Below are 26,121 nucleotides of genomic sequence, written 5' to 3' on the forward strand. Positions count from 1 at the left end.
TGAGTTGAGTTCATTATTTAACCAGAGTTATTAGATTGAAAATATTTATAATGAACAATTGAATTTATGATTGAGTTGAGTTCATTATTTCACGAGACTTATTCCTCCTTTACGTGAACTTTTTTCTCAAGAACGTATTATTATTGGCATTTGGCAGCTAACAACCGATCAAATAAATTCTAAAAACCTAAAATTCTTAAACATAACCATCTTTCGTAGCTTTCCAAAGAACGAAAGGAAAAAAAGGGTTCAATACTTGTTCGGATGAATTTGAAAATGGGTGGATTTCGGGATTTGTTCAATTCCTCGAAGTCGAAGGATAACTTGTTGTCTTACTTTGTGCTATCAATTTCTATCTTGAATTCGTATAAAATCCCGCTATTCACAGTTTGAATTTGATATCAAATTTCGAGACGAAAAATAAATTCTCGATAACCCATTGACTATTTCCATCCCCAATTTAGGTTTGTTGTCTTCATTGCATGGAGATTAATATTTGAATTTAAAGTTTAGTTGTTCCGTGTCTCTACATTAAAGCGTAGCCAAAAAACACTAGCTAACTAGGTTATCAAGCAATGCCCGTACATCGATATTGTATAAAACCTTTTAGGACAATACTGCAACAGCACGAGTTCAGTAATAGTACAAACTAAGAATGCCAGAGTATTGTCTATACGAGGAACAAAATGGAGTAGATGTTCTATTTACCTCATTCTCAAATAACGAACAAGAACCTTTAACCTATTTATTTACCTCCTGAGTTAATAAAAACACCGAAATAATTAAATAATTAAATGTCAAAATTAACGTTTTAAAATCCATAACGGTTGCTTCAAATTCTAACAAAATTAGGGACATTTAAGGAAATAAATTAAAGTTTTTAATTTGTTCAAATAAGAATGGGCCAAATAAAAAGGAATAAAATTAATACCCTTTTAAATAAGATTTCAAACGAATATTCCAATTTATAACCCAATTTAAAAAAAAAAATTTTAAAAAAAATATTTTTTAATTTATAAAATTTGAATTAAATATAAATAATACCCACTAATAATTATTTAGGTTAATAGCGTATGAAACCAAACTACCATTTAATATTCAAATCAGTTCCATTTAGAATTGAATTAAATTAAATTAATCAATTAAATAAAAAACAATTTAAGAAACAAAAATCTATATTAAATTCATATTTTTAAAATTAAAAATTCAAAAATAATTATAGTACTAGAACGTTAACGTTTTTTATCCAGCGATGAATAATAAATTTTAAAATATATTTTAGTCATTTTTATAAAAAAAAACGTAATTATAATTTATTTTTTTTTTTGGAAAATTAAGGATAATAATTAATGCGAAATCACAAATTAGGAATATTTTGTATAATTTAGAAGAAAAAAAAAATAAAAAGGAAAAAAAAGAAGGGAAAGGAAGATAAGTTTGAGAGCGTAACAAGAACAAGGCTGGCAGGCTGCAAAAGGAAAAAGGACGAGACGGTGCCGTATTCACTGAACCAGCATTGATCGATCGATCGATCGAAACCATAGCTGTGTAAGAACAGCCCAATTTCAATTTCAATTTCGATTTCAATTTCAATTTCAATTTCAATTTCAATTTCGATTCCATTTCCATTTCCAAATGCAAAGCTTTTGATTTTGAATTGGTGGTTTTCCGATTCTCTCTCTGTCTGTCTCTCTGCGATTTCCTCGGACTCAGCACCTCTCTCTCTCTCTCTCCAATTCATTCCCATTTCAATGTCCTTTTTTCTATTCTTATCCCTCTTCCTCTTCTTCCCCAGTTCTTAATTTTTTCCGTTTCCTTTTGGGTGTTTTTCGATCTTCCCGCCGCTCGATTTATCTCCGGTGACAGCGATTTCAGGTGGGTGTTCCCCGATCCGCCTCCTCTTCTTTTCTTCTTCTCTCACTTCTCTGCCATTTCGCTATTTGATTTTGTATTCAGTGCATTGAAGGGCGTCTGATCTCTCTGCGCTTCTACTTCGTTTCATCAATTCCGAGACGATAACCCTTCTCTTTCATCGAACTTACTGGTACCTACCTCTGTTTTTCTTTTAATTCTTTCCTTTTCTTCATTGTTTACATCTTTTTTCTTTTGCCTTTTGTGTTTTTGTGATGATTGCATATCTGGGTCTGATTCGATTGGGGCTCTTTTTCTGAAGGAAAAGAAAATTTAGGTTTATTTTGTTTTTTCAGGCTTAGGGCTGGTTATTAATTTGGGTTTGTCTCATTTGCTATATAGGTTTTTGGCATTTCTTGCTTGGGGAGTCGTAGGGTGTTTGTTGTTATTTGGATCCACTAGAGGAAGTTGTCAATACATCCTTGAAAAGAGCTGTTTGTGCATCATTGATTCCTGTGTTCCTCTGTTGTAAACATGAGAGGCTGGTCTCTGATCTGAGTTTTTCTGAAAGGCAGGATTCTGAATGTGTTGCTATTGATAAGCCCTTCCATTATATTTCCCTGTTTTCACTTCCAAGCAGATGGATTTTGTGTGTGTTTTTAATTGTTTTGACATTTAGTCGCTCAGGCTTGGACATTGTTGAACGGGAATTGGTTTCTAGGAAGTGCAAGAATATGGGTTTAGGAGGATGAGGGGATGCAGGTTCTTGGTGAGATGGAGCTCAAATTCTTGTTGTTCTTTGTGTTTTGTTTGGATGGACTTGGGATGAATGGTTTAATATGTACTGGGGCTTCATTTGATTTGCATATTAGACTTCCTAATGTTGTCAAAAAGTAATATATGAGTGCTGGTCAGCCCCTGTTGGCTTCGTCAGAATCTGCATCAGTTATTGAACACCGATCCCCATCTCCAAATTTTGGTTCTGCTGGTTCTCTATGTCGCAGTGCTTCCTTCACCTCTTCCACTCACGAGGATGCTCAGAGTGACGTCGTGGATGTGAAGGAAAACTGCGCCGCCTCTTTCGGAGATAAAGATTGGAGCGTTGAGGATTCCCTCAGACGTTCCACTTCTCTTACTAGGAGGAGGCAGTATCATACTATTGGCTCTCTGTTTCCTAACCGGTCACCTTTTGGCGACCCCACGCAGGATAGAAGACGCCTGGTCTCGTGGGGTGCAATGGAGCTACATAGTATCAACGATAACCCTCCGAGCTTTGAACTCTCTAGAGTTCAGGAGAAATTGCATAAGGCACAAAGAAGTCATCATAAGAGTATGCAGTTCGAAGATAATTTACAGCATGACGATAATCCAAGGTTGATATACATCAATGATCCTAGGAGAACTAATGACAAGTATGAGTTCACAGGAAATGAGATAACAACTAGCAAGTACACATTGATTACCTTCTTGCCAAAGAATCTCTTCATTCAGTTCCACCGGGTTGCCTATCTTTATTTTCTTGCTATTGCAGCTCTCAACCAGCTTCCACCTTTGGCGGTTTTTGGGAGAACGGTATCTCTTTTTCCACTCCTGTTTGTGCTCTGTGTTACAGCTATTAAAGATGGCTATGAGGATTGGCGAAGACACAGATCAGATCGCAATGAGAACAATAAACAGGCTCTGGTGCTTCAATCAGATGAATTCCGATTGAAAGTGTGGAAAAAAATACGAGCGGGTGAAGTTGTAAAGATTTGTGCAGATGAGGTCATTCCTTGTGACATGGTTTTATTGGGGACAAGTGATCCTAGTGGCCTTGCTTACATCCAAACAATGAATTTGGATGGTGAGTCAAACTTGAAGACAAGGTATGCTAGGCAGGAAACCGCATCAGCAGTAGCTGAGGGATGCTCGTATTCGGGTCTTATTAGATGTGAACAACCTAATAGGAACATTTATGAGTTCACTGCCAATATGGAGTTCAACGGCCATAAATTTCCCCTCAGCCAGTCGAACATAGTCTTGCGTGGTTGTCAGCTGAAGAACACGGAATGGATTATTGGGGTGGTCGTCTATGCTGGACAAGAGACAAAAGCCATGTTAAACAGTGCCGTGTCTCCTGCCAAGCGAAGTAAACTGGAGGGTTACATGAACAGGGAAACGTTGTGGTTGTCAATCTTCCTCTTTATCATGTGTCTAGTTGTGGCCCTTGGAATGGGCTTGTGGCTTGTTCGTCACGAGGAACAGCTTGATACCTTGCCATATTACAGGAAAACGTATTTCACAACTGGGGCAGAAAATGGCAAGAGGTACAGGTTTTATGGAATACCTATGGAAACCTTTTTCTCCTTTCTAAGTTCGATTATAGTTTTTCAGATCATGATACCGATATCCCTTTATATTACAATGGAGATGGTGAGACTGGGCCAGTCATATTTCATGATTGAAGATAAGCACATGTACTGTAGAATCTCTCGCTCAAGGTTTCAGTGCAGATCATTAAACATCAATGAAGATCTTGGTCAAGTTCGCTACATATTTTCCGATAAAACAGGAACGCTTACTGAAAATAAAATGGAATTCAAAAGAGCAAGTGTATATGGGAGGAATTATGGGAACAACTTATCCGAGGGATATCCATCAATGTTGTATTCCGTTTCAGGTATGGAAAATGATTTTAATGCTACCATCCCCATAGTTCTGTAATCCATGTTTGTGTGAGCTCGTTGACGATATAACTCATGTTAGCTTCCAATGCAATTGCTATCGGTTTGTGTTTATTATTAGTTGAACTCTTGACTTGATCGAATATTGTTGGTTCTTCTAGGTTTAAGTGCAGATCATTAAACGTCGATGGAAGAAAACAATTGAATGAATAGTGTTGGTTTGCCATACTTGGTATAAAAATTAGAACGTTTTTTTCGTGTTGAGTTGTATGGTATATGGAATATATCTATAATGTTTGGAGTTTAAAAGGTGGTGGGTTGGCACATGACATCCAAAACTAGCAAGATTTATGTTTACTTGCAGTTATGATCTCCATTAGATGGCTAGCCTATGTCCTGTAATGTTTCCTCGAATAATTAAAACCTTCTGGTAGATGAAGTTCTGAGATTGTATCATGTGTTTTCTTTCATTTTCCTTCATATATTGTGATCTTGTGCAACAGAAACTTTAGGGAGGAGGAAGTGGAAACTTAAATCTGACGTTGCCGTTGATACCGATCTTGTCAAATTATTGCACGAGGACCCAAACGGAGATGAAAAGATTGCTGCACATGATTTTTTTCTTACCTTGGCTGCATGCAATACTGTAATTCCTATTCTCATGGATGACGAACCTAGTTATGCGAATGGTGAATTGCACGAGGATTTTGAAACTATTGGTTATCAGGGGGAATCCCCTGATGAGCAAGCTCTAGTTGCTGCAGCCTCTGCTTATGGATATACCCTTTTCGAGCGCACATCCGGGCATATTGTTATCGATGTCAAGGGTGAGAACTTAAGGTAGATGTCCTCTTGCTTTCTATTATTAATTCTTAGCTTGTCTAGTAATTTTCATTCCTACCCTTCTTCTTGTGTTTGAACCATTTTTTACGACACGGTTTGATCCATACAACATTACATTCTATCCTCCTTTTTTGTGAACTCTAGGTTAGAAGTTCTGGGTTTACATGAGTTCGATAGCGTTCGCAAAAGAATGTCTGTTGTCATCAAATTCCCCGATAACACTATAAAGGTGCTGGTAAAAGGCGCTGATACTTCAATGTTGAGTATTTTAGGCATCGACTCTGATAGGGAAGAGTTTATCAAGGATACTACTCAGAACCATTTGTGTGATTATTCAATGGAAGGGTTGCGAACACTCGTAGTTGCTGCTAAAGATCTTACAGATTCCGAATTTGAGCTGTGGCAGAGCAGATATGAGGATGCTAGTACTTCACTGACTGAACGAGCAGTAAAACTACGTCAGACAGCAGCCCTTATAGAATGTGACCTAAAGCTTTTGGGTGCAACTGCTATCGAGGACAAGCTTCAAGATGGTGTACCTGAAGCCATTGAATCGCTTCGGCAGGCGGGAATAAAGGTTTGGATTCTGACTGGAGATAAGCAGGAGACGGCCATATCAATCGGTCTCTCCTGCAAACTGCTGACTCCAGATATGCAGTCAATTATTATCAATGGAAATTCCGAGAACGATTGCAGGCAACTTTTAGGTGACGCCATAGCAAAATTTGGTATTAAATCAGGGCAGGGCGGAAGTCCTAGACAGAAGCTGAACAATTCTGAGAATGACTGTAACGATACACTGAAGACGTCTAGTATGCCAGATTTTAATGAAGTGAAAGAAGAAGAAGAAGAAGAAGAAGAAGTGACTGATAAACCACTAGCTCTAATAATAGATGGAAACAGTTTGGTCTACATTTTGGAGAAGGAATTGGAGTCGCAGGCAAGAATCGTGTTACCTTTGAGAACCGTTACATTGCAGCATCGTTAATATCATTCTAGTACTTTATAAACGTGTTAATGATTGCAACTTCGTACAATGTCGTTAATATCATTGGTGTGATTTCTGTTTTCTGGCAGCTTTTTGACCTTGCAACTTCGTGCAATGTCGTGCTTTGCTGTCGTGTTGCACCCCTGCAGAAAGCAGGAATTGTCGATTTGATCAAGAGTAGAACTGATGACATGACATTGGCGATTGGAGATGGTAAAATTTCTTCTCCAACTCCTTAACTATCATAGAATATATCTCTGAGATCCCACGTCGATTGGGGAGGAGAACGAAACATTCTTTCTAAGGGTGTGGAAACCTCTCCCTAGCAGACACGTTTTAAAAACCTTGAAAGAAGCTCAAAAGGGAAAGTCCAAAGAGGACAATATCTGCTAGCAGTGGGCTTGGGTTGGGCTGTTACAATACTTGACAAATGCTTTATGTGAACACAAGCTCTTTTTACTCTCATTTTAGTTTACTGATGGAATATACCAATGGAATTTGTCTTAGGGGCAAATGACGTCTCAATGATTCAGATGGCCGATGTAGGCGTGGGTATATGCGGACAGGAGGGGCGTCAGGCTGTAATGGCATCTGATTTTGCCATGGGACAATTTCGCTTTTTGAAACGATTACTTCTAGTGCATGGACATTGGAACTATCAACGCGTAGGCTACATGGTTCTTTACAACTTTTACCGCAATGCTGTTTTCGTCCTGATGCTCTTCTGGTACGATAAGTATCTTTTCGTATCGAAGATTGTATACATGCATTCCAAACAATGAGCTTTGAACTGCTTTCACTGCCTATAAAAACACGAAAAAGGGACAAAATCACAGCTCTGAAACATTATCTATTGTGTTGATGAAAATTATGCATTTTTTGATGTGCCCTTTTGTTTTGTATTTCGTAGGTACATTCTATGCACAGCATTCTCAACAACTTCAGCTTTGACTGATTGGAGTAGCGTGTTTTACTCTGTTATTTATACGTCGATCCCAACTATTTTTGTTGGTATTCTGGACAAAGACTTGAGTGACAAAACTCTACTGCAATATCCTAAGCTCTATGGTGCTGGCCATAGACAGGAGGCATACAATTTGCGTCTCTTTTGGTTCACAATGATCGATACCCTGTGGCAGAGTCTCGTACTCTTCTACGTGCCGTTATACATCTACAGGGAGAGTTCCATTGATATATGGAGCTTGGGAAGTCTGTGGACCATAGCAGTTGTTATACTCGTGAACGTACACTTGGCGATGGATGTTCAACGTTGGGTGTATATTACACATGCTGCAGTTTGGGGATCCATAGTCATAACATATGCCTGCATGGTCGTGTTGGATTCGATACCCGTTTTCCCTAATTACTGGTTCGTTCTTGTAACAAATCTTCTGTTCTCTCATCTTATATATATGATGCCACAAATGTAAGAACCTTCTTCTTTGTTGTTTTGCAGGACGATTTTTCATCTGGCCAAGTCCCCGACATATTGGTTGACTATATTGCTCATAATAGTTGTAGGATTGCTTCCGCGTTATCTTTTTAAAGTCGTAAACCAAAGATTTTGGCCCTCGGATATTCAAATAGCCAGAGAAGCCGAGGTACTGGGAAAACGAAAAGGTAATGAACAATTGGGTTCCAAGCAAGATCGAAACTCCGACTAATATACATGTACTCAACCATCCTTTTGAGTTGCTCATTTGCAGATGGCTTCCCTGTGGTACACAAAGCGTGATTGTAACTGTGAAAGGTTAGACCATGCCAAGTGATGCATTTGTCCTTGGACATAGATGAACTTTTTTAGTTAATTATACTTCGACGATAGATATCGACTCTGAAAGGCTTAAAGGTTGCATTAGAAGGTCATACGATACGAATGGCATCGTAAACAAGAGTTTATTAGAGTTGGATCACAGAGTTTGAAGTTGGGTGCGATACGAAAGATGGGAGACGATGGAATGGCCTACGAAACGACGTTTCTGGTTGGGAGGTGATTATTTGGAAGAAACGGAGGGATGTCGAGTCGTAGGATTTATGTTTTGTTTGGGGTTGGAAGGGGAGGATAAGTGTATGATATGATATTAGGGTGATGGGGTAAAAGAAACGTACACGGGTTGAAAGAGAAAGGAGAGATTGAATTAAAGTAAGTATATATATAATAGGGATAGGGAGGGTGTTTTTGCTTTCCCTTTGTTAACCCTTTGTAAAAATCTGAGGAATTTTTACTCATCGACACAAGGAACGAGAGAAGTGATGAGAAAAATACAACACTCACATACATGTTTGCATGATTTTAATCTGTTTTTGTGCGTTGTAACCATTTTTAGCTTAGTCATTAAATGAAAAGGAACAGAATTCTTCTTCACCTCTGCATCTTTTTTCTGCTATTGATTTGGTTTGATTTGTTTGATTTGGAAATGAAGCTGTGAAGATGAATAGGTTGTAAGAGATATGGTATCTGCATAGTGTTTTAAGTCTATGGCACTATGATTGTGTATTTGCACAAGGTAATGAGTACTCATTGCACTTGCAAATGATAGCAGCTTCAACCAGAAATGGAGCCATTCATTCAGTTAGTTATGAATATATATAGAGGGAGTAAGGTATATGGAATTGATCAAAACCAACGCTACAAATATTATATGTTCTTCACTTTTTCCTGCTTTAATCTTATCTGCTTCTCATTTAGTGTTTCTAAGTTGTTTCAATATTTGTCTTCCCACTGCAATCAAATATTTCTTGTAATTCAGACAGAAGTGAAGATTATCTAACAAATGGAGGATGCACAACAAGTGAGGATTGATATCTTTGTAACATTTGAGATCTATCGTCTAAGGTATCAATGATATAAATATAAAGTTCAAATAGAACACCAACCTTCGTGTTGGACTCAACTTTTAACTTATTCCAGTTCTTTCAAGTTAATCAGCCTGCAAACGGCACACTACACTACTGACTATCTGAGTCAGATTTCAAATGAGTATCCCAACTAGTGTTAGTCCCCGAATAGTCTAAGTCCTTTTCTAATTTTGAAAAGAACAAAAAGTAGAATGATATAAGAAAAATCACCCCCAACACTAAAGCAAAGCATGGAAGGGAGTTGAGCAAGAGGAACTTGAGAACCAAACTGAAATTATTAGAGGTCACTCAAAAAAACTCGACCCTACCCAATTCTATCAGTGAGTTGCGTACTATTTTTGAGATGGGAGGCTTAGTTGACAGCCATATAAACAGCAACAAACCCATTTACCTCTAAAATCCTTGGGAACCATGAACAAAAAGTACATTTCAGTGATAAAAATGAGATCAACAGAGAACAAAATTAGGATACGACCATCAAGCCATGATAATCTCTCAACAGTTTGACAATTAATTGAGTACAATTGAGGTCGACAAGATTGAACGACATTCATATTACTCTGGAAAACGCCAGATCTCAGTTACACTGACATTGGCAAGGGCCAGTTTTTCAAGGGATTAGACAGCAAATCTTTCACTCAGTTTCGACATTACAACTATGGCTCCTTCACATTGTTGTCGGTGCTCAAAATAAAGAAAAAAATGAACCCAAAAAGTAGGAAAAACTAAGACTTCTTTAATGCTCTAAAACAGATCAAAGTTTTGGCAGCAGCTACCTACACCATCAAAACTGTATCATAACCCGATTTCCATCCCCTTTTTCAACCAACTTCATAGTCTACTTCCTTGGAGAACACACTCTACCATACCATTACCCTCCAAGGCTTATTTTTACTCAACTCCCAAACTATTCTCTTCAATAACCTAATTCAGATTGTGATGATATGGAGATTTGGCAGACTTTCTCCTACAAGCCGAAACAAAACTTCAATCAGTATGGAACGCAAGGATGAGTGTATCCATGTGTGCGTAAAAGGTAACTCACCTGACTAGCTTTCAATCTGTTTCTGTCCTGAGATCTCCTTTTTTGAGGCGAGCGTCCAGTGCAATCTTATAGACGTATAATGAGACCATAGCTCCACTGCATAGAAAGGAATAGTCGAAACCAACAAACCCTTCAAAGTGGATACAACAACAAAGGCTGGCTAGACTAACTAAAAATACTAGTGAACCTAACAGCAGAAGGTCGAGTTCTTTGGAGCTGAATAAATATAAAATGAAGAGCTTAACCTCAGGATTCTACACTACATGCTTTAGCTCAAAGTAATGAAGAACAAATGGGCCAAACAAACAGATTAACATATTTTCCAGCCAACAGGTTATAATAACAATAGATATCATTTTTTGGCCATCCATTCAGCAGAGGCAATAATAAACATGAAAAAAAATGAAAAGATATAAACCTGATCAAAGTTGTTAGAAGACTGAAAAATGATGGTCTCTGCATCAAGAAAGAGAGAAGAAAGAAACACATAAACAAAGCATCAGAAAAGCGATCCAATTCTGTCAGACAAAAACCGACTTGATCAAAGTTCTAATTTGTCATGAACATCATTCACCACATAAAGATCATACTAGGTTAGTATCAAGAGTTCTCACCTGAAAAACCAAGCGCAACTCTCTCAGAAATAGAATGCTTGCAATCACTGTTACACAAAAATCTTGAAACGATTAAGAATTCATCTATATGATGAGTAAGAGAAAGACCAGAAAGCTGATCAGATTACTTAAATCTGATTGAGATATGCATGCATGTAACAACCCAAGCCCACCGCTATCAGATATTGTCCTCTTTGGGCTTTCCCTTCCGGGCTTTCCCACAAGGTTTATAAAGCGTCTGCTAGGGAAAGGTTTCCACACCTTTATAAAGAGTGTTTTGTTCCCCTCTCCAACCAACGTGGGATCTCACAGTATGATATAAACCTAGAAGACTGATTAGATGGCGCAAGACTAGAAGACAAAAAAGTTCAATATAATTCATAATCCTCAAATCTACTATCCTCCTTGTCCGACTAAGCTGTACATTTCATAAGCAAAGATAAAGTAGCTTAAGATAATAGATTATGAAGCATGCGAAGTTCACAAAGCATGATCATGACAAGACAACAGGAAATACCTGACAAGTAGACCATAGTTGGCGCGACAATCATTTATGTTTAATATGCTATGCTATTGAATTAATGGCAGACTGACCTGCCTGCCCCTTCAGGGCAAGAGGACGAGATTCTCCTCTTTTGTATGACTTCAAGCTCATAACGCTCAAGGCCAACAAAGCACCACCAAGTATCATTCCAAATCTAATTGCAGCGAGACTTCCCGTTACCATGAAGGAAAGGAAACCACCAACAGAAAGGACCAGTCCTGTAAACCATTCAAAATAGAATGAGTCAGCAAGTGATTGACGCAAGAATGAGTCGTCATAGATAGAATCTTGAAAAGGCAATGTTGCAAAATATACAGATATTACATCCTTTCAAATTCGAAGGTTTCTTTCCCTCAAAGTTCAAAATTGATCCTACTCCACTCAAACCTTACATAAAGTATGGTAATACATACCATATGGTATCCCATAATAGAAGTCCTTAACTTTCGAAATATCCCGTAAGTCATCATCCGGAGAAGTAAATGTTTCCACAATCTCCTTAACTTCATCAGGGTAATTCTCTGCAACAGTGGCAATATATTCTTTACTTTCTTCACTGAATTCTTGCACTATTGAAGCCAAATCCTCCTTCGCCTTATCGGCTTGAATTTTCAAATGCTTGGAAGTTTCATTCAAAGCAGCTAATGCTTTCACAGAGTATTCCCCGTATGCCTCCTTTGAAATGGCTTTCATCTTCAGAGCTTGTTCTTTGAAGGAATCTAAAGCATTTTTCCACAACTCTTGTGCCTTTTCCTGATCAAAATTGAAATCCTTTTCGTTTTTCTCCCCTTCAATCTCTGAATGCTAATAATCCAAATAAGAAACACAGAAGGGAATATCAATCTACATTCAATGCAATGAATGTAATCAACTATACCACCATATAAATTCAGAAATTGAAGAATTTCGTCTTCATTCCAAAAAACAAAATGAAACAGGTCCATATTTTTCAAACCCTAATGGCTAAAAACCTAGAGTTCCACAAAATTAATCATTATTCAACAAGGTGGGCAATGAATATCTGGATCATTGACCTGTCACATGTCAGAGATCAAATAATTTAAATATTTATGAACTTCTTAAACTTCAATTGCTCGATAGTGTAATCCATAACACATTGAATGACTAAATCATGGATCTGTTCATTCTCCTAGTCACATTTTCATTTAACAAAAGAAATTCCACATTTCTCAGTCGCTACTAAATTGTCCTAGTGACATTAAATAATTACACAAAGTCAAAATCACAATCACAGAACCCACATTCCTCAATCCAATCCCAAATATCACTAACAATTCAACGCAATGAGAGAACAGAATTCCGCATACCGACTCCTCATGGGAAGCCGCAAACGCCACAACCCGTCGACTCAACGAACACCGCCGATGGGGGGAAAGAAACCCATTACGGGGAAGAGTGTTAGCGACAAAGGAAACCTTAGAACCACCATAACCGATCAAAGGATCGAACCGCAGAGACGAACAGGGTCGGGAGCGGACAGGGAAAGCAGCAGAGTTCTTGAGCTTCAAAGGGGAAGAATCGGCGGAGAAGGGGGTGGGATTGAGGACCAAAAGCGATTCCATTAGCGGAAACTGAAGCAGAGCAATAGAGAGAAAAGGGAAGGGAGAAGGGTTCAGAGATGAGGTGATATATGGCGAGTAATTCGAGGCACACGAGGAGAGGGGTTGTTAGGGTTTTATAGAAATGGGGGTTAGAGAAGAGAAGGGAAGGGAAGGTGAGATTTTTGTGTGGAATGGTGCCACGAACGGTGGAGCAATGAGCAAGTTTTGGTGTTTATTTCTCTTTTGGCCTTGTGGGATTGGTGGGGAGAATCACGTGCTTATCAATCAAATGTTTTTTTTGGCGTTCCTTTGGGAAAGGCTTCTCGAACCTAGTTGAACCCAATTAAGGGTTCTAATCGAGTTCAACTGACCATCTTTAACGGACAAACTAGATTAAGAGTTCTAATCGACAACCCGTACATGCTTTGAAGTTAGAGATGCAATCCTTATCATTGTTCTTGGTTGACATGTTTGTGTACGTTTTGGTGGTTGAAGTTAGAGTTGGAAATGTATTCCAAGTTTGCATGCTCCTTCAAAAATTTAGTTTTTAAAATTTGATGGTGGTATATATTTAAATTTGTTGGTGTATACAATATGGCCGGTTTGATTCGTACTCAAGACCTTTACTTGGTTCAATAGGGCAAGCAAGGAATGGCACATGATCCTAATTGATTTCGTTCGAACTTTATAAATAATTCTTTTATAGTTGAAAGGCCTCTACGTTCTAAGATGTTATCGATCATTATAGCTCCCTTGGACATACCATCAAGAATAGCCCATGTGTCGTTCATATCATTGGGGCATCCTGAACATCCATCCATCTATCCGGGTTTTATCGAGGCATGAACCCTCGCGATACATGGGTGGAGGCACAATGTTGGCACACTCCTGTCGTCTGACACTATCCTTGAAAAGGAAGTCGCCCGAGACACTCATCTCACATTGTTCGCTCATGTTGTGACACGCGTATCTGCCACATGGCCCAGAGGTGGTGGAGAGCTGACACATGACTCTCTCTAAGGTATACATTGTGAGACATTTGTTTGTGAGTGGACATGATTTTGACGAATGGTCATACGATCGGAGTTTCCATCAGGTATTTAATTGACACTAAATTTAGCGAGCATTCATATTTCATATTGATAGACTTAACTCTAGAGTTGCATGCCCAAACTCATAACGAAACCACGACTCCAGAGGTTAAGGCTTGGGGTCTTACCCAACCCTTATCAAGCTTGTCTTTGACTCTTATGTCTTCAGTGCACATCTTTCGTGTTAGATGATGCACCATCACACTTGTCGACTATCTTGAGCCAATCACATCATGACACTTATCTTGGCCCTCAGACACTCTTTGATATGAACCAAGAGACATCAATCATACAATATACTTCAATGAAGATGTGAAGAAAATGTTATCAAAAGAGGTTGCAATTCATGCTACATTGAAGAGGAATGAAGTTTGATGGTTATAAATTTTGGGTGGGTAACAAATTTAGAGTTATTGTATTTTAAGACATTTTAATTACTTTAGGTTACATTTACATAATAGCTCATTATGGTCATTAAGTATGAATGTTACGGAATGTAGTTTCATTTTGAGGCTATATAAAGTCATGTATGTTATATTTGTAAGCCGACTTGGAAAATATAGTAAAAGAAGCATTTGTGCTCTTCTTTAGCCAATGGCTAAGTTTCTTTGCAATTCTATGTAGTTTAGGTTGCATGTAGAATCATTCAAGCTCGACATGATTAATCTTGCTTGTGGAGTGATTCGAATTTCAATCAAGTGTTCTTGCGTTGAGATATTTGATCAACAAGAATCATTCAAGCTATACATGATTGATCTTGCTTGTGGAGTGATTCAAATCTCAAACAATGTTCTTGCCTTGAGATATTCGATCAATAAGGTAATCCGAATCTTATTTCCCTTGTAATTGATTCCTTATCATATCATTTTGGTATTAGAGCTTCAGGCTCAAGATCGGATATATGTTTCCTTTGCATTTTTTTTCAATTTGATTTTTTATTTACTTTCATCTTTTTAGTTTTTAATCGACCCAAAATAAAAAATCCAAACTGGGCTCTACTAAAAAATTTGAGAGGTGAAAATGATATGATAAGGAATCAACTACAAGGGAAATAAGATTCGGATTACCTTGTTGATCGAATATCTCAAGGCAAAAACATTGTTTGAGATTCGAGTCACTCCACAAGCAAAATCGATCATGTCTAGCTTGAATGATTCTTGTTGATCAAATATCTCAAACACTTGTTTGAGATTCGAATCAGTCCACAAGCAAGATTGATAATGTCTAGCTTGAATGATTCTTGTTGATCAAATATCTCAACGCAAGAACATTTGATTGAAATTCAAATCACTCCACAAGCAAGATTGATCATGTCGAGCTTGAATGATTCTACCTGCAACCTAAACTACATAGAATTGCAAAGAAACTTAGCTATTGGCTAAAGAAGAGCACAAATGCTTCTTTTACTATATTTTTCAAGTCTGCTTACAAATATAACATGACTTTATATAGCCTCAAAATTAAACTTACAAATATAACATACATGGCTTTATATAGCCTCAAAAATGAAACTTTTAAAGGCATTCCGTAACATTCATACTTAATGATCATAATTAGTCATTATGTAAATGTAACCTAAAGTAAATAAAATATCTTAAAATACAATAACTCTAAATTGTAACCCACCCAATAAAATGTCTTAAAATACAATAACTCTAAATTGTAACCCACTCAAAATTTATAACCATCAACCATCAAACTTCATTCCTCTTCAATGTGGCATGAATTGCAACCTCTTTTGATAACATTTTCTTCACATCTTTTTGATAACATTTTCTTCACATCTTCATTGAAGTATATTGTATGATTAATGTCTCTTGGTTCATATCACTCTTGCACATTTTCTTCACATCTTCATAGAAGTATATTGTATGATTGATGTCTCTCGGTTCATATCACTCTTGCTAAAAACCTATGTCGTAATATTAAAATTTGTATGTCGTAATATTAAAATTTGAGTTTTTGAAAACGAGAGGTTGAATACTATATTATATTCTTGTTTATGAAATCAATATTATTAGATTTATAAGGATGTTTTACATTTTTTAACAAAAATTATATTGAAAAAGAGGAATTATCTATTTAAAAAACATTTAAAACAAATATTTTTTAAAAAGAAAATCAAAAAATGGAAATCTCTACTCCATAGTAGGCAAACTTTTTATGGGAACGACGTAGATTGAAATAAGAGATAAAGGACAAACTTTTTATGGGGACGACATAGATTGAAATAAGAGATAAAGGACAAGAACGATGAAGGCTTTGCCGATCACGTCCCGTGGATCTCTTACTAAAATAGTAATGCAAAGAGAAAATTTGGAGAAGAATGAAGTAGTGTATAAGGAGAAGATGTATAAATTTACATTAAATGACATTCATAGAACTATATCTACACAAAAATAAGCATATATTTCTCCTCTAGCTATGAGGATGAATATATATATATGTATTTTTTCTCCTTTTTTTTTTCTTCCATCTGCTGTACATTGAGTTGAATCAACCACCAGAAGACCAGAGGAAAACAAGCAAGAAAATATAATAAATAATAAACAAATTGAATCAATTCAAAACATCAGTATCCTTCGATCCGAGGTCTTCGAAGGGCTGACATTGACGATTTTCGCCTTTCCTGTCGATCGAAATCCTCGAAGGAGAGGGTCGAACATAGCTGGGGCGGAGGTGTAGGAATGGAAGTTGTACCTCCAGGTGAAAGGGATGGGTGAACTCCAGGAGGTGGAGAAGGGGAGAAACTTAGTCTGGCTGCTGCTGCTGCTGTAATCATGATTCCATCAAGGCTTGGTGATCTTAGCATCTGTTTTGCAGTGGGTTCTTGCAAGGGGAATCGACTTGATTGCTTTAAGTTTTGGATGATCTTCAGCTGTTCAACTACATGTCTCATTGTGGGTCTTTCTGAGGGATCCTTTTGAAGACATTTTTGAGCTATGTCTGCCACTGTTCTGGCTGCTTTGGTTGGGAAGCGCCCTTTTAGTTGAGGATCCATGATCAACGACAATCGACCATCATCGGTAAGGAACGGTTTGCTCCACTTAACTAAGTTCCTCTCTTCTTTTGGGTAATGAGAATCGAGATTTCTTCGCCCGGTTAGTAATTCTAGAAGAACAATTCCGAAACTCCAAACGTTGCTCTTTGGTGTAAGTAGCCCTCTCTCCAATGTCTCCATTGATAGATATGCTGCTGCCTGAATGTGGAAAGACAGGAAAAACAATCAATCACCTTGCACCAAAACTGAAATAATCGAAAGTTTAATGATGTAACAGCCCAAGCCCAAGCCCAAGCCTATCGCTAGCAGATTTGTCTTTTTTGGGCTTTCCTTTTCGCGCTTCCTCTCAAGGTTTTAAAAAGAGGTTTCCATACCCTTATAAAGAATGTTTCGTTCTAGTCCCCAACCAATGTGGGATCTCACAATCCACCCCCCTTCAAACCCCAACGTCCTCACTAGCATACCGCCTGGTGTCTGACCTTGATACCATTTGTAACAGCCCAAGCTCACCGTTGGTAGATATTGTCCCCTTGGGCTCTCCCTTCGAGTTTTCCCCGAAGGTTTTTAAAATGCTTCTGCTAGGAAGAGGTTTCCACACCCTTACAAAAAAATGTTTCGTTCTCCTCCCCAACCGATGTGAGATCTCACAATCCACCCCCCTTTCGGGGCCCATTGTCCTCATTGGCATACTGCTTGGTGTGTGGCTTTGATACAATTTGTAACAGTCCAAGCTCACCGTTAGCAGATAAAGTCAAAGGAAGAGTTTCAATGCGAATAGAAGCATCAAGAACTCACCACTGAATTGTTAGAAATCTCTGTCTCAGGTGTCGGAATTTGTCCTACACAACCATATCCAGAAAGCTTGGCGCTAAAATCCTTATCAATTTGTATGTTGGCAGTTGAAAATTCATTGTACATTGCCTGCAAATAAAAATTACATTTGAATGTTACTAATTATCCTCATCATTTGAAAAGTTTCAAAACTAAAATCAATTAATAAGAACACAATTCTAGGTAAACGAACTGCTAAACGCTATTGGCTGTCCGTTATAGTAAATATTAAACGACGAGCTATCTCACCTGAAAAGGTCCCTCTTCGTGCAAGAAAGTGAGACCCTGTGCGGCGCATAATGCAATCTTCATTCGCATATTCCAGTCAATGGGAGGCCCATCTGATCTCCCATACAACAGACGATCTAAGCTTCCATGAAAGAGTCTCTCGTACACGAGCATTCTCTGCCCCGAACCCTCGTGGGTATGAAAGCCCAGCAACTTACAAATGTTTGGATGTTGCAAAGATGCTAGAGTATTAACCTCAGAAACAAATTCCTTATAACCCTGCAGTGATAAATAACAAGTGCATAAGAATTTCCAGTTGCTTCACAGATTCCTTAAAAAAGGTTCAGTTCCTATACTGAGACTATAAACAGTTTTTTCGTTTTCTTAATAAGAAACCAAGCGTTCATCGATAAAACAAAAGAACGAGTACAATACTTGCTACAAGAATTAAGCCAGATAAACGGATTCTCATCAAATCTAAGCAACCCCAAAAGCTCCTTCATGCACTACAGACCATAAAATATCGAAACGTGCACTAGTAACATATCGGACTTCATATCTTACCTGATTGGATGGATTACGGTAAGTAACAGCAGCTTCAAACTTCTTTGGAGTTGAAGCATCATCTCCAAAGGTTGCCCTATATATAAAAGAAGAAGGACTCTCTGACACACAGTATTCAGCAGAAAAATTATGACAAGCAGCCGATATTTCTTCTAAAGGAAAATTTCTGACCACTTCCACGGGTGGTAGTGGCAAAGGTCCAGAGGCATACAGAGGCCCAGATGACATCACTGATTTAAAGCTTCCTGTATTCTTCAGAGTCCTGCTAACCTGGGGCGACGGAAGAGGCAGCGGTTGAGGACTCGGGGATCTCTGTTCTTTCGATCCGAATCGGCCAGTTGACTCGTCTAGTTCGTCGTACTCAACTGATGAATAAGCGTCCTGTTCTGCTGCATACAGATTTGATGGAGCAGACAATGTATGCACTCTACTTCCAGCAGCTCCATTAGCTGGTTGAACAGGTTTCACTCTGATCTTAAAACTCGGTGGTGCAGACTGCAACGAGCGGGGTTCGGGAAGCATAGTTGGCACGATCTCCCTAGACTTAACATGTTTTCCCTGAACACTCCGTGCACGATTTTTCTTCTTGTTCTTTAGAACTGTGAAACACCCCATCTTTTTTTCAAGATGGTAGTAATACCAACAGGCCTCTTACACTTAATCAACAACAAAATGAAAAGATAAGAACTAAGTCAAAAGAAAATTCTAATTTAAAATCCCCAAAAAGACACAAAAGATAATCAGATTGTTCATTCAAATTCAACAATTCACCATAAACTGACGAACTTAATTCAAGGATCATAAACTACACCTTCGATCACCCTGTTTGTTCACTAGCAATCTTCCACACACAGAATACAAATCAAAGACGAAATCCTAAGAAATTCATAAACTCCATGAATCATTAAACATAAATTCATCTATCAGCAATGAGAACATCAAAAACAGGTCCAGAAATCGAAACATCTCCTCCAGAAAATTACTAAATGGCGAATCTCAGAGATGAAAAAATCCATGAATGTTGCCAAATTCAGAATGGCAAGAAAAATCACTTCCAATAGCATCATCGCAAACTTCTAACCCAATTAAAATCATCCGATAAAGAAAAATCTCTGAAAAATCTCTGAGAGTACTAATAAATTTTCCCACACCTTCAATGTCCACAGCGATAAACTCATTACCGATTTCATCCGATTACACAAAATCAAGCAACAACACATCATTAAAAGCCATCGCACTCTCATCTTCCAACAAGTTAACAGAATCAGAAAAATGAAGGCAACCCAGAAAGGATTCAACAGTGAGGGAGCTACGAAATCAATTCAAAACAAAAACGGGAACAAATTCAGAGAGAAAACGGAAGGATCATGAACCAATACCTGGAGGAAAGCAAGTGAAGAGTGAAGAGATCGGTGGATTGCGAGATGGAAGGGGATGGGGAACTGGGGTTTCAGATATTGAGAGGAATTGAGAGCAAAAACAGTGAAGAAAACCGTGAAAGAGAGGAAATGATTAAGAATTAGTTAGCAACAGAAGAGGAAGAAGAGGGCGCAACGAAATGAACAGTGGTCAAACTTCTCACCAAATCAAACAGATTTATTATTGAATTTAACAAAAAGTATCTTTTTTTAATATTGTTCTCCATAAATAGCATATTCCAAGCCATATTACCTTTTTATCCCCCCACTCATTTTATTTTTACAACTCAAATTTAAATATATTTTTTAAATAGTTATATTTTATTTCTAACAACAAAAAATAAATAAATAAATAAATAATTATCACATAAAATAAATAAATATATATTTATTTAAATTTATAATATTCAGTTTTCCTTTTATTTTTTTTATGTACTATTACGTCATAAAAACATTTTTGGGAGGTTTTATTGGATGAACTGATGTTAAATTAACAAAATTAATTATTTAATTTAATAAATTAATTATAATTTGTTAAGATATTTAATTAATCCATTCTAAAAAATGGTAAAGAAAAGAATAATTTATTATTACAAAAAGTAAAAAAAAAAAAAGATTATTAACATAATGTAGGCTTTTTAATTAAAAAAGAAAAAAGAAAGGGCAAGAAAGAGAATGGGTAGGGGCAGGGGTAGAAGGGTAATTTTGGCAGCGTCTAGATATCGAACGAGGAAACTAAAGATTGGGGGAGGTGGCAAATCAGTCAAAGTTTGAAAATTATAATATTTTGAATTATTTTTTTTAAAATTAATTTTCTTTAAATGAGAGAAAAAAAAAAAGATCCCTATATGGTCAAAGATGCCTATGAAGATAGATCTTTGATTCTAAACATAGGCCGTCAGATCAATAGTGATGAAGAATTCAACGGCTACGATTCAATCACATTGAATTATAACGGGGGACCCACAGATAGGAACGTTTTTGTCTTAATGAAAGAAACCCCGTTTTAACGCCAACAAACATTCAGGGCCCGCGAAAATCCCGTGAAATTGTGGAGGTTACCACCGCTGCAGGTCGGCGGTTGGCGGTGGCGCTCGGCCCCACCGGCGGTGTCTATTTTGGACTTGTATTTTCAACTTTTTTTAATTATTATTTGTTTTTTTTTAAAGTAGGATTATTTTTTATCACCACGTGTCTTTTTTAAAATCTAAAATATATATATATATATATATATATATATATATATATATATATGTATATATGCCTTATTGAATATATTGAGTATTTTAATTCACGTTTAAAACATTTGGGTATTTATTTGAATTATTTATTAAGTGAAATGCGAAAGTGAATGTGAATTTGTTGATGTTATAAGTTAATTAGTTTTTCTTTATGACTTTCTTGAACGTGCGATGAGCGAGATTTTTAATATTATAAATAATTTACAATGATTTGTGCGTGATGAAGTGGTTTTCTTATCGTCGTGAAATTTTTTATTATCGCTCCTGTTTTTGCTAGGAGAAACAAGTATACACACGAGAAATAATGTTATTTGGATTCTTGGGATAAATTATTTTCTATTTTTTTTTATAAAAAAAAAATTATTTGGTTAAATTATAAATTTGATTCTCATGAAATTTTTATGATTGAGCCACCGAAAATGAAGGTGCACGTCGTTAGTAATAGCTACAAAATAAAACGTTGTTGGTAATAACTACACAGGCAACATATTCGAGGGGTTTTCCAAGCACATCATGCCACTAAATGCATGGCATCCGAGAGTGCAAGCAACCGAGACGCATTTCGCAACAAGCCATGCAAAGGTTGAAGCGATATGCAAAGCAGGCTTCCAAGTTCATCATGCACCCAACAAAGGTGCTGATAGAAAGGGACTAACAAGACTCAATGCTACCAGTGCATGAGGTAATCTATGCACGAACCAATCGACTACGGTCACTCAAAATACTCCTAATAACTACAAAATAAATAAAATGCAACTATCCTAACACAAGTTTTATGGTCTTCAACGCAACGTCACCGTCATCCATACAGGGATGTATTGTCTTTACCTGAAGTAAATTAGGGTTTGACTTCACTATTGGGGTCGCGGAATGCAAACACATACATAATGATGGGACCTATAATTTAAAGCAATTCTCTTATGCAGCTTTTTAGTTTGGGCAAATTGGATGTGTAGTACTTCTCTACACACGACCCACATGTGCAAGCATCGGCCCACCCGGCGAACTAGCACACCCTGTTAGCCTGCTGATCGGGCTAGCTTCTTTGGGTTGTTGTCGAACACTCGGAGGGAATAATGATCGTCGAAGCATTATGGTAAACATGATGGTCATTTCAGTCTCATAGTGTACGCGTCTGTACTCATCATAAAAGGGAAGTATCCCGATGCACGAGAACGAGGTCCCCATATTTTCCATCATAATAAATCATGTAAAACAACCCTCATTCTTTCATCACATATTACACTATGTAATATGCGTGCATAAACTCTTATAAAATCATTTAATTCATAATATAACCTTCCAATCATGACATAGAAGTTGTGCATCGTAAATTTCCTCACATAGCATATCATAGTACATCATGACATCTCGTAACATAATATAACATAACATCTCATTTATACCATAACATTATTTGGCATATCATATAACGACACATAATATGATATATCAAAACATATCACACATATCACATATGCAGGGCCACTAGATACGTGTCATCGTACATAAAGCAATTCTTCCAACCAAACCGATAGTAGAGTCACTTACTTTGTTAGCCTAGGTCGAAGCTATTACGGCCCCTTGATACTACCTTAACGCTAGTCTCTGAAATTTAATTATACCTAAAAGAGTCACCTAATTTTGCATAAAATAATTTAAACTTGACTCCAAACAATTTAAACTAGGTAAAAGTAGTCGTATTAACCTCAAAAGCTTCCGAAGAGTTGAAAATAGTAGGAAATGGTCCAAGTGTATCAGACCCAAATTGGATTAGCCGAAATGTTGGCTTGAAGTCGTCAGAAAATATATTCTACAATAAATTTCAAACCGCTCAAGTAGGATGAAAGGAAGACCAATGGACCTCTCTTTTATAATGGATCAAACTTCCTACTTGGTTAGAAGACTCGTCCTTCGGTACCGAACATTTCTTAAAGACTATCTTTGGGTATTGGACACTTCTTAAAGACGAAAGACTCTTCAAGATTTGAATACTTTAAGGCTCTATGATTGAAGTTTCAACCTCGAGAACCTCAACCCTCGAGTAAGCAATTAGGTAAAAACTATCCTTTCTCTCCCTTTGATAACTTCATAGATATGGAATTTTGATTAAGAAAACAGCGATATACCGAAAAGAAAACCAAAAGAATATGCGATTACGAAAAAGATGAGCAACAAAGAGGGTTCTTGGCGGTATATATTCTTCATTTCCCACGGTTGAGGTGGAGAAATACAAACACAAATAATCATGGTGGGACCTATCTTTGCATAAAAAGATCATAGCATGGTCTTGAGCTCTACATTCCAGTCCGAGCAGAGTTAAATGTGTAGTACTTCCCTACACACGGCTCACACACACGCACTAGACCCAGCAGGCGGCCATGTATACATACTCCCTAGACCTAACTCGTCGAGTTGACCCATTCATGCTGCCAAATGTCACAAAGAAAAAAGGCTAGCATAATATCTTAACAAACATAGACATCGTAATGTACACACCGTACTAAAAGATAACGAGAAAAAGAAATTAAAAAAAAAATTAATTAAGCATATGAACGTGTTACCACATAAGTAAACAGAGTCAGGTTACATTCTCCATTCCCGATCCCGCCCAATTCTTGTCTCAACTCGCAATTTTTTCTTTGCAGGGTCGTTTTTTAAGTAAGAATAAATGATAGTTTATTTTTATAATTGCATTAAAATGGATGGCCCACTTATCTTCTTGGGTGGTTCACCACTTTTAAATATTTATTTATCGACGGAGTTTATAATAATCGATCTGAACTAGTTATGTTATACTCGAGTTATTAAACACGTCCAACCTATCAAACATTTAATAATAATAATAATAAAAGATAACAGTTAGTCGTAATTACAAGTAGGAAATTTAAATCCTGTAACCTATAAACTAAATGTTCGGGCTACTAATCTATTGACCAACTTTTTTTAGCTTTATTTGTTGTTCGATGGTTACAAATTTTGGGTAAATGACAATGCAGAGCATTTGTCATTTCTTTTAGCCAAGGATTAAGGTTTTTTTGCAATTATACTTCTAGATTACATATTTAGAATCATTCAAACTTAACATGATCTATCTTAGATATGGAGTGATTTGAATCTGTGTTCTTATCTTGAGATATTTGATCGACAAGATAATGTGAGTCTTATTTTTCCTTGGATTAATTTCGAATCGTTTTTAGGTTCTGAGATAGTGAGATCTAAAGGTTATTCTTCAATAAAGTTGTTGGGTCAAATTGCTGAGGGTTACAATCATTTGGGACGAGATCATATTGATTCCGAGATTTTAGGAGTTTGTATATCCATGAGGGTTTTACGAGAGTCCTTAGATCCAATTCGCTAGGGTTATCATATCTGTATCAGCTCAAACGCTAACAAATATTGTTCTTTTTAGGTTTTTCCTTTCGGGTTTCCCCTCAAGGTTTTTAAAACGAGTATAACAGAGAGAGATTTTCACTCTTATAAAGAATGCTTCGTTTCCTTCTCTAATCGACTAGGATCTCACAATCCACCCTTTTTGGAGCTCAACGTCCTCTCTCTCCAATTGATGTGAGATCTCACAATATCACTTAAAAACTTAACTTTTGATACCGAACAAGTTGAGAGGAGCTGAACTGTATCCATAATCGATCTTCCTTTGATTTGATCTAAACATCCTGAGAATCTTGAAAAAAGTCACAAGAGTTTAGTCTCGAAGTGGATTCATACCATTGTAAAGATTCGTTATTCCTAACAGAAAATAAGTAAACACGACTAATATATATTTGGATTTCGAGAGTAAAACGACCAAATACAAGGGTTTTGGATCAGATACCAAAACAGAACAAAATCACATTGGTTTAGAAATACATAAAACTTTTCCTTCATTTATTCTCCGATGGTTACGACGCGACAACATGATCTACTAGCATTGCAGCTGGACTTAGCTACGACATCCTAACGAATGGTGCTACAGTCGGTACGTGGGTCGATCTTATAGGGAAGCTTGACGCCACACTTAGCCGGAAGAGCAGCAGCATTAGCAAGCGTTTGAGCATTATAAGAAACCCCCTTGACAAGCGATTCCAAGCATCCACACACGGCCTGTCGGTCAGCCGCTGTGCTTGCCAATTTATTCAGGTCCTGCACGCCGCTGCAACATGTTGCAGACGGCGTCCCTCCACCAGTGACATATGATACGCACGCACCCAAGTCGCTGACCACCTGGTTGCATGTCACGGCCGCCTCGCTCACCCTTCCACCCATAATGATGCCACACACAAGCGCCACAACCAAACCCATCTTGACATTGATCATGCCACTACTCGCCATGGTGTTGCTCAAATAAAAGCTCTTTGAGGATTTAGTGCAAGAGTTTGAGCTTATGGGTTGGGGATTGTGGGGTTTATATAGAAAGGGAAAGTAATGTTGATGGGATTGGTAGGTTTTAAGGCCATGAATGCAAGGTTTTGTTGGTTGGGTGATCGCTTTTAATGTCACCTGCCAGGTCGTGAGAGTTAAATGCTTTGCTTTACGAGTGATAAGAAATCACTACAAAGAAAGTAAAATTAGGATTATCTTATTGATCGAATATGTGAAATCCCACATCGATGGAAGAGTTGAATAAAACAATCTTTATAAAGGTGTAGAAACCTCTCCTATCAAACGCGTTTTAAATTTTTTTGAGAGAAAGCTTGAAAAGGATAGCCTAAAATGGACACTATTTGCTAATAGTGAACTTGGGCCGTTACAGATAAGAACATTTTTTGAGATTCGAGTAA

At 37.3% G+C, this 26,121-nt stretch overlaps 4 protein-coding genes across 10 annotated transcripts; 1 reads left to right on the plus strand and 3 right to left on the minus strand.

Annotated features, from left to right (window-relative positions):
- The first annotated feature begins 1,421 nt into the window (after positions 1-1,421).
- Positions 1,422-8,710, plus strand: LOC111432332 (phospholipid-transporting ATPase 1-like). Of its 6 annotated transcripts, XM_023069167.1 has the most exons (10): positions 1,445-1,548; positions 1,867-1,875; positions 1,957-2,044; positions 2,254-4,510; positions 5,018-5,354; positions 5,502-6,297; positions 6,435-6,558; positions 6,853-7,072; positions 7,256-7,714; positions 7,802-8,710. In XM_023069167.1, the coding sequence occupies exons 4-10, from the start codon at positions 2,752-2,754 to the stop codon at positions 8,007-8,009; spliced, it is 3,903 nt and encodes a 1,300-aa protein (XP_022924935.1). In that variant the 5' UTR covers positions 1,445-1,548; positions 1,867-1,875; positions 1,957-2,044; positions 2,254-2,751; the 3' UTR covers positions 8,010-8,710. The 6 variants fall into 6 exon arrangements, with proteins under 6 accessions (XP_022924937.1, XP_022924932.1, XP_022924936.1 ...); XM_023069164.1 differs by having other exon boundaries at positions 1,440-1,875; XM_023069168.1 differs by having other exon boundaries at positions 1,440-1,875; positions 2,531-4,510.
- A 963-nt stretch (positions 8,711-9,673) lies between these two features.
- LOC111432338 (protein FATTY ACID EXPORT 3, chloroplastic) lies at positions 9,674-13,193 on the minus strand. Its single transcript, XM_023069178.1, has 7 exons — positions 12,736-13,193; positions 11,821-12,211; positions 11,458-11,625; positions 10,864-10,910; positions 10,668-10,705; positions 10,250-10,345; positions 9,674-10,171 (listed from the first exon to the last, which is right to left on the minus strand). The coding sequence occupies exons 1-6, from the start codon at positions 12,988-12,990 to the stop codon at positions 10,261-10,263; spliced, it is 984 nt and encodes a 327-aa protein (XP_022924946.1). The 5' UTR covers positions 12,991-13,193; the 3' UTR covers positions 9,674-10,171; positions 10,250-10,260.
- A 3,257-nt stretch (positions 13,194-16,450) lies between these two features.
- LOC111432530 (probable serine/threonine-protein kinase PBL1) lies at positions 16,451-20,251 on the minus strand. Of its 2 annotated transcripts, none has more exons than XM_023069456.1 (5): positions 20,064-20,251; positions 18,685-19,349; positions 18,142-18,399; positions 17,857-17,982; positions 16,451-17,259 (listed from the first exon to the last, which is right to left on the minus strand). In XM_023069456.1, exons 2-5 carry the CDS (start codon positions 19,297-19,299, stop codon positions 16,633-16,635), a joined length of 1,626 nt encoding a protein of 541 aa, XP_022925224.1. In that variant the 5' UTR covers positions 19,300-19,349; positions 20,064-20,251; the 3' UTR covers positions 16,451-16,632. The 2 variants fall into 2 exon arrangements, with proteins under 2 accessions (XP_022925224.1, XP_022925225.1); XM_023069457.1 differs by having other exon boundaries at positions 18,685-19,340; positions 20,064-20,234.
- Positions 20,252-25,091: 4,840 nt separating this feature from the next.
- Positions 25,092-25,722, minus strand: LOC111432531 (non-specific lipid-transfer protein 1-like). The gene has a single exon (XM_023069458.1). It carries the CDS (start codon positions 25,670-25,672, stop codon positions 25,298-25,300), a length of 375 nt encoding a protein of 124 aa, XP_022925226.1. The 5' UTR covers positions 25,673-25,722; the 3' UTR covers positions 25,092-25,297.
- Between the last annotated feature and the right edge of the window lie 399 nt (positions 25,723-26,121).

Source organism: Cucurbita moschata, unplaced genomic scaffold (assembly GCF_002738365.1).
Source record: "Cucurbita moschata cultivar Rifu unplaced genomic scaffold, Cmos_1.0 Cmo_Scf00038, whole genome shotgun sequence".
Classification (NCBI taxonomy): domain Eukaryota; kingdom Viridiplantae; phylum Streptophyta; class Magnoliopsida; order Cucurbitales; family Cucurbitaceae; genus Cucurbita; species Cucurbita moschata.

Coding starts and splice junctions, on each gene's coding strand:
- LOC111432332 (XM_023069169.1), top strand. CDS start 2,752: ATGAGTGCTGGTCAGCCCCTGTTGGCTTCGTCAGAATCTGCATCAGTT. Junction 6,559..6,852: donor GACATTGGCGATTGGAGATG/GTAAAATTTCTT, acceptor AATTTGTCTTAG/GGGCAAATGACGTCTCAATG. Junction 7,715..7,801: donor CCCGTTTTCCCTAATTACTG/GTTCGTTCTTGT, acceptor GTTGTTTTGCAG/GACGATTTTTCATCTGGCCA.
- LOC111432338 (XM_023069178.1), bottom strand. CDS start 12,990: ATGGAATCGCTTTTGGTCCTCAATCCCACCCCCTTCTCCGCCGATTCT. Junction 11,626..11,820: donor CTATTATGGGATACCATATG/GTATGTATTACC, acceptor AATGGTTTACAG/GACTGGTCCTTTCTGTTGGT. Junction 10,706..10,863: donor AGTTGCGCTTGGTTTTTCAG/GTGAGAACTCTT, acceptor TTCTTGATGCAG/AGACCATCATTTTTCAGTCT.
- LOC111432530 (XM_023069456.1), bottom strand. CDS start 19,299: ATGGGGTGTTTCACAGTTCTAAAGAACAAGAAGAAAAATCGTGCACGG. Junction 18,400..18,684: donor ACCGTAATCCATCCAATCAG/GTAAGATATGAA, acceptor TTATCACTGCAG/GGTTATAAGGAATTTGTTTC. Junction 17,260..17,856: donor AGATTTCTAACAATTCAGTG/GTGAGTTCTTGA, acceptor TTCCACATTCAG/GCAGCAGCATATCTATCAAT.
- LOC111432531 (XM_023069458.1), bottom strand. CDS start 25,672: ATGGCGAGTAGTGGCATGATCAATGTCAAGATGGGTTTGGTTGTGGCG.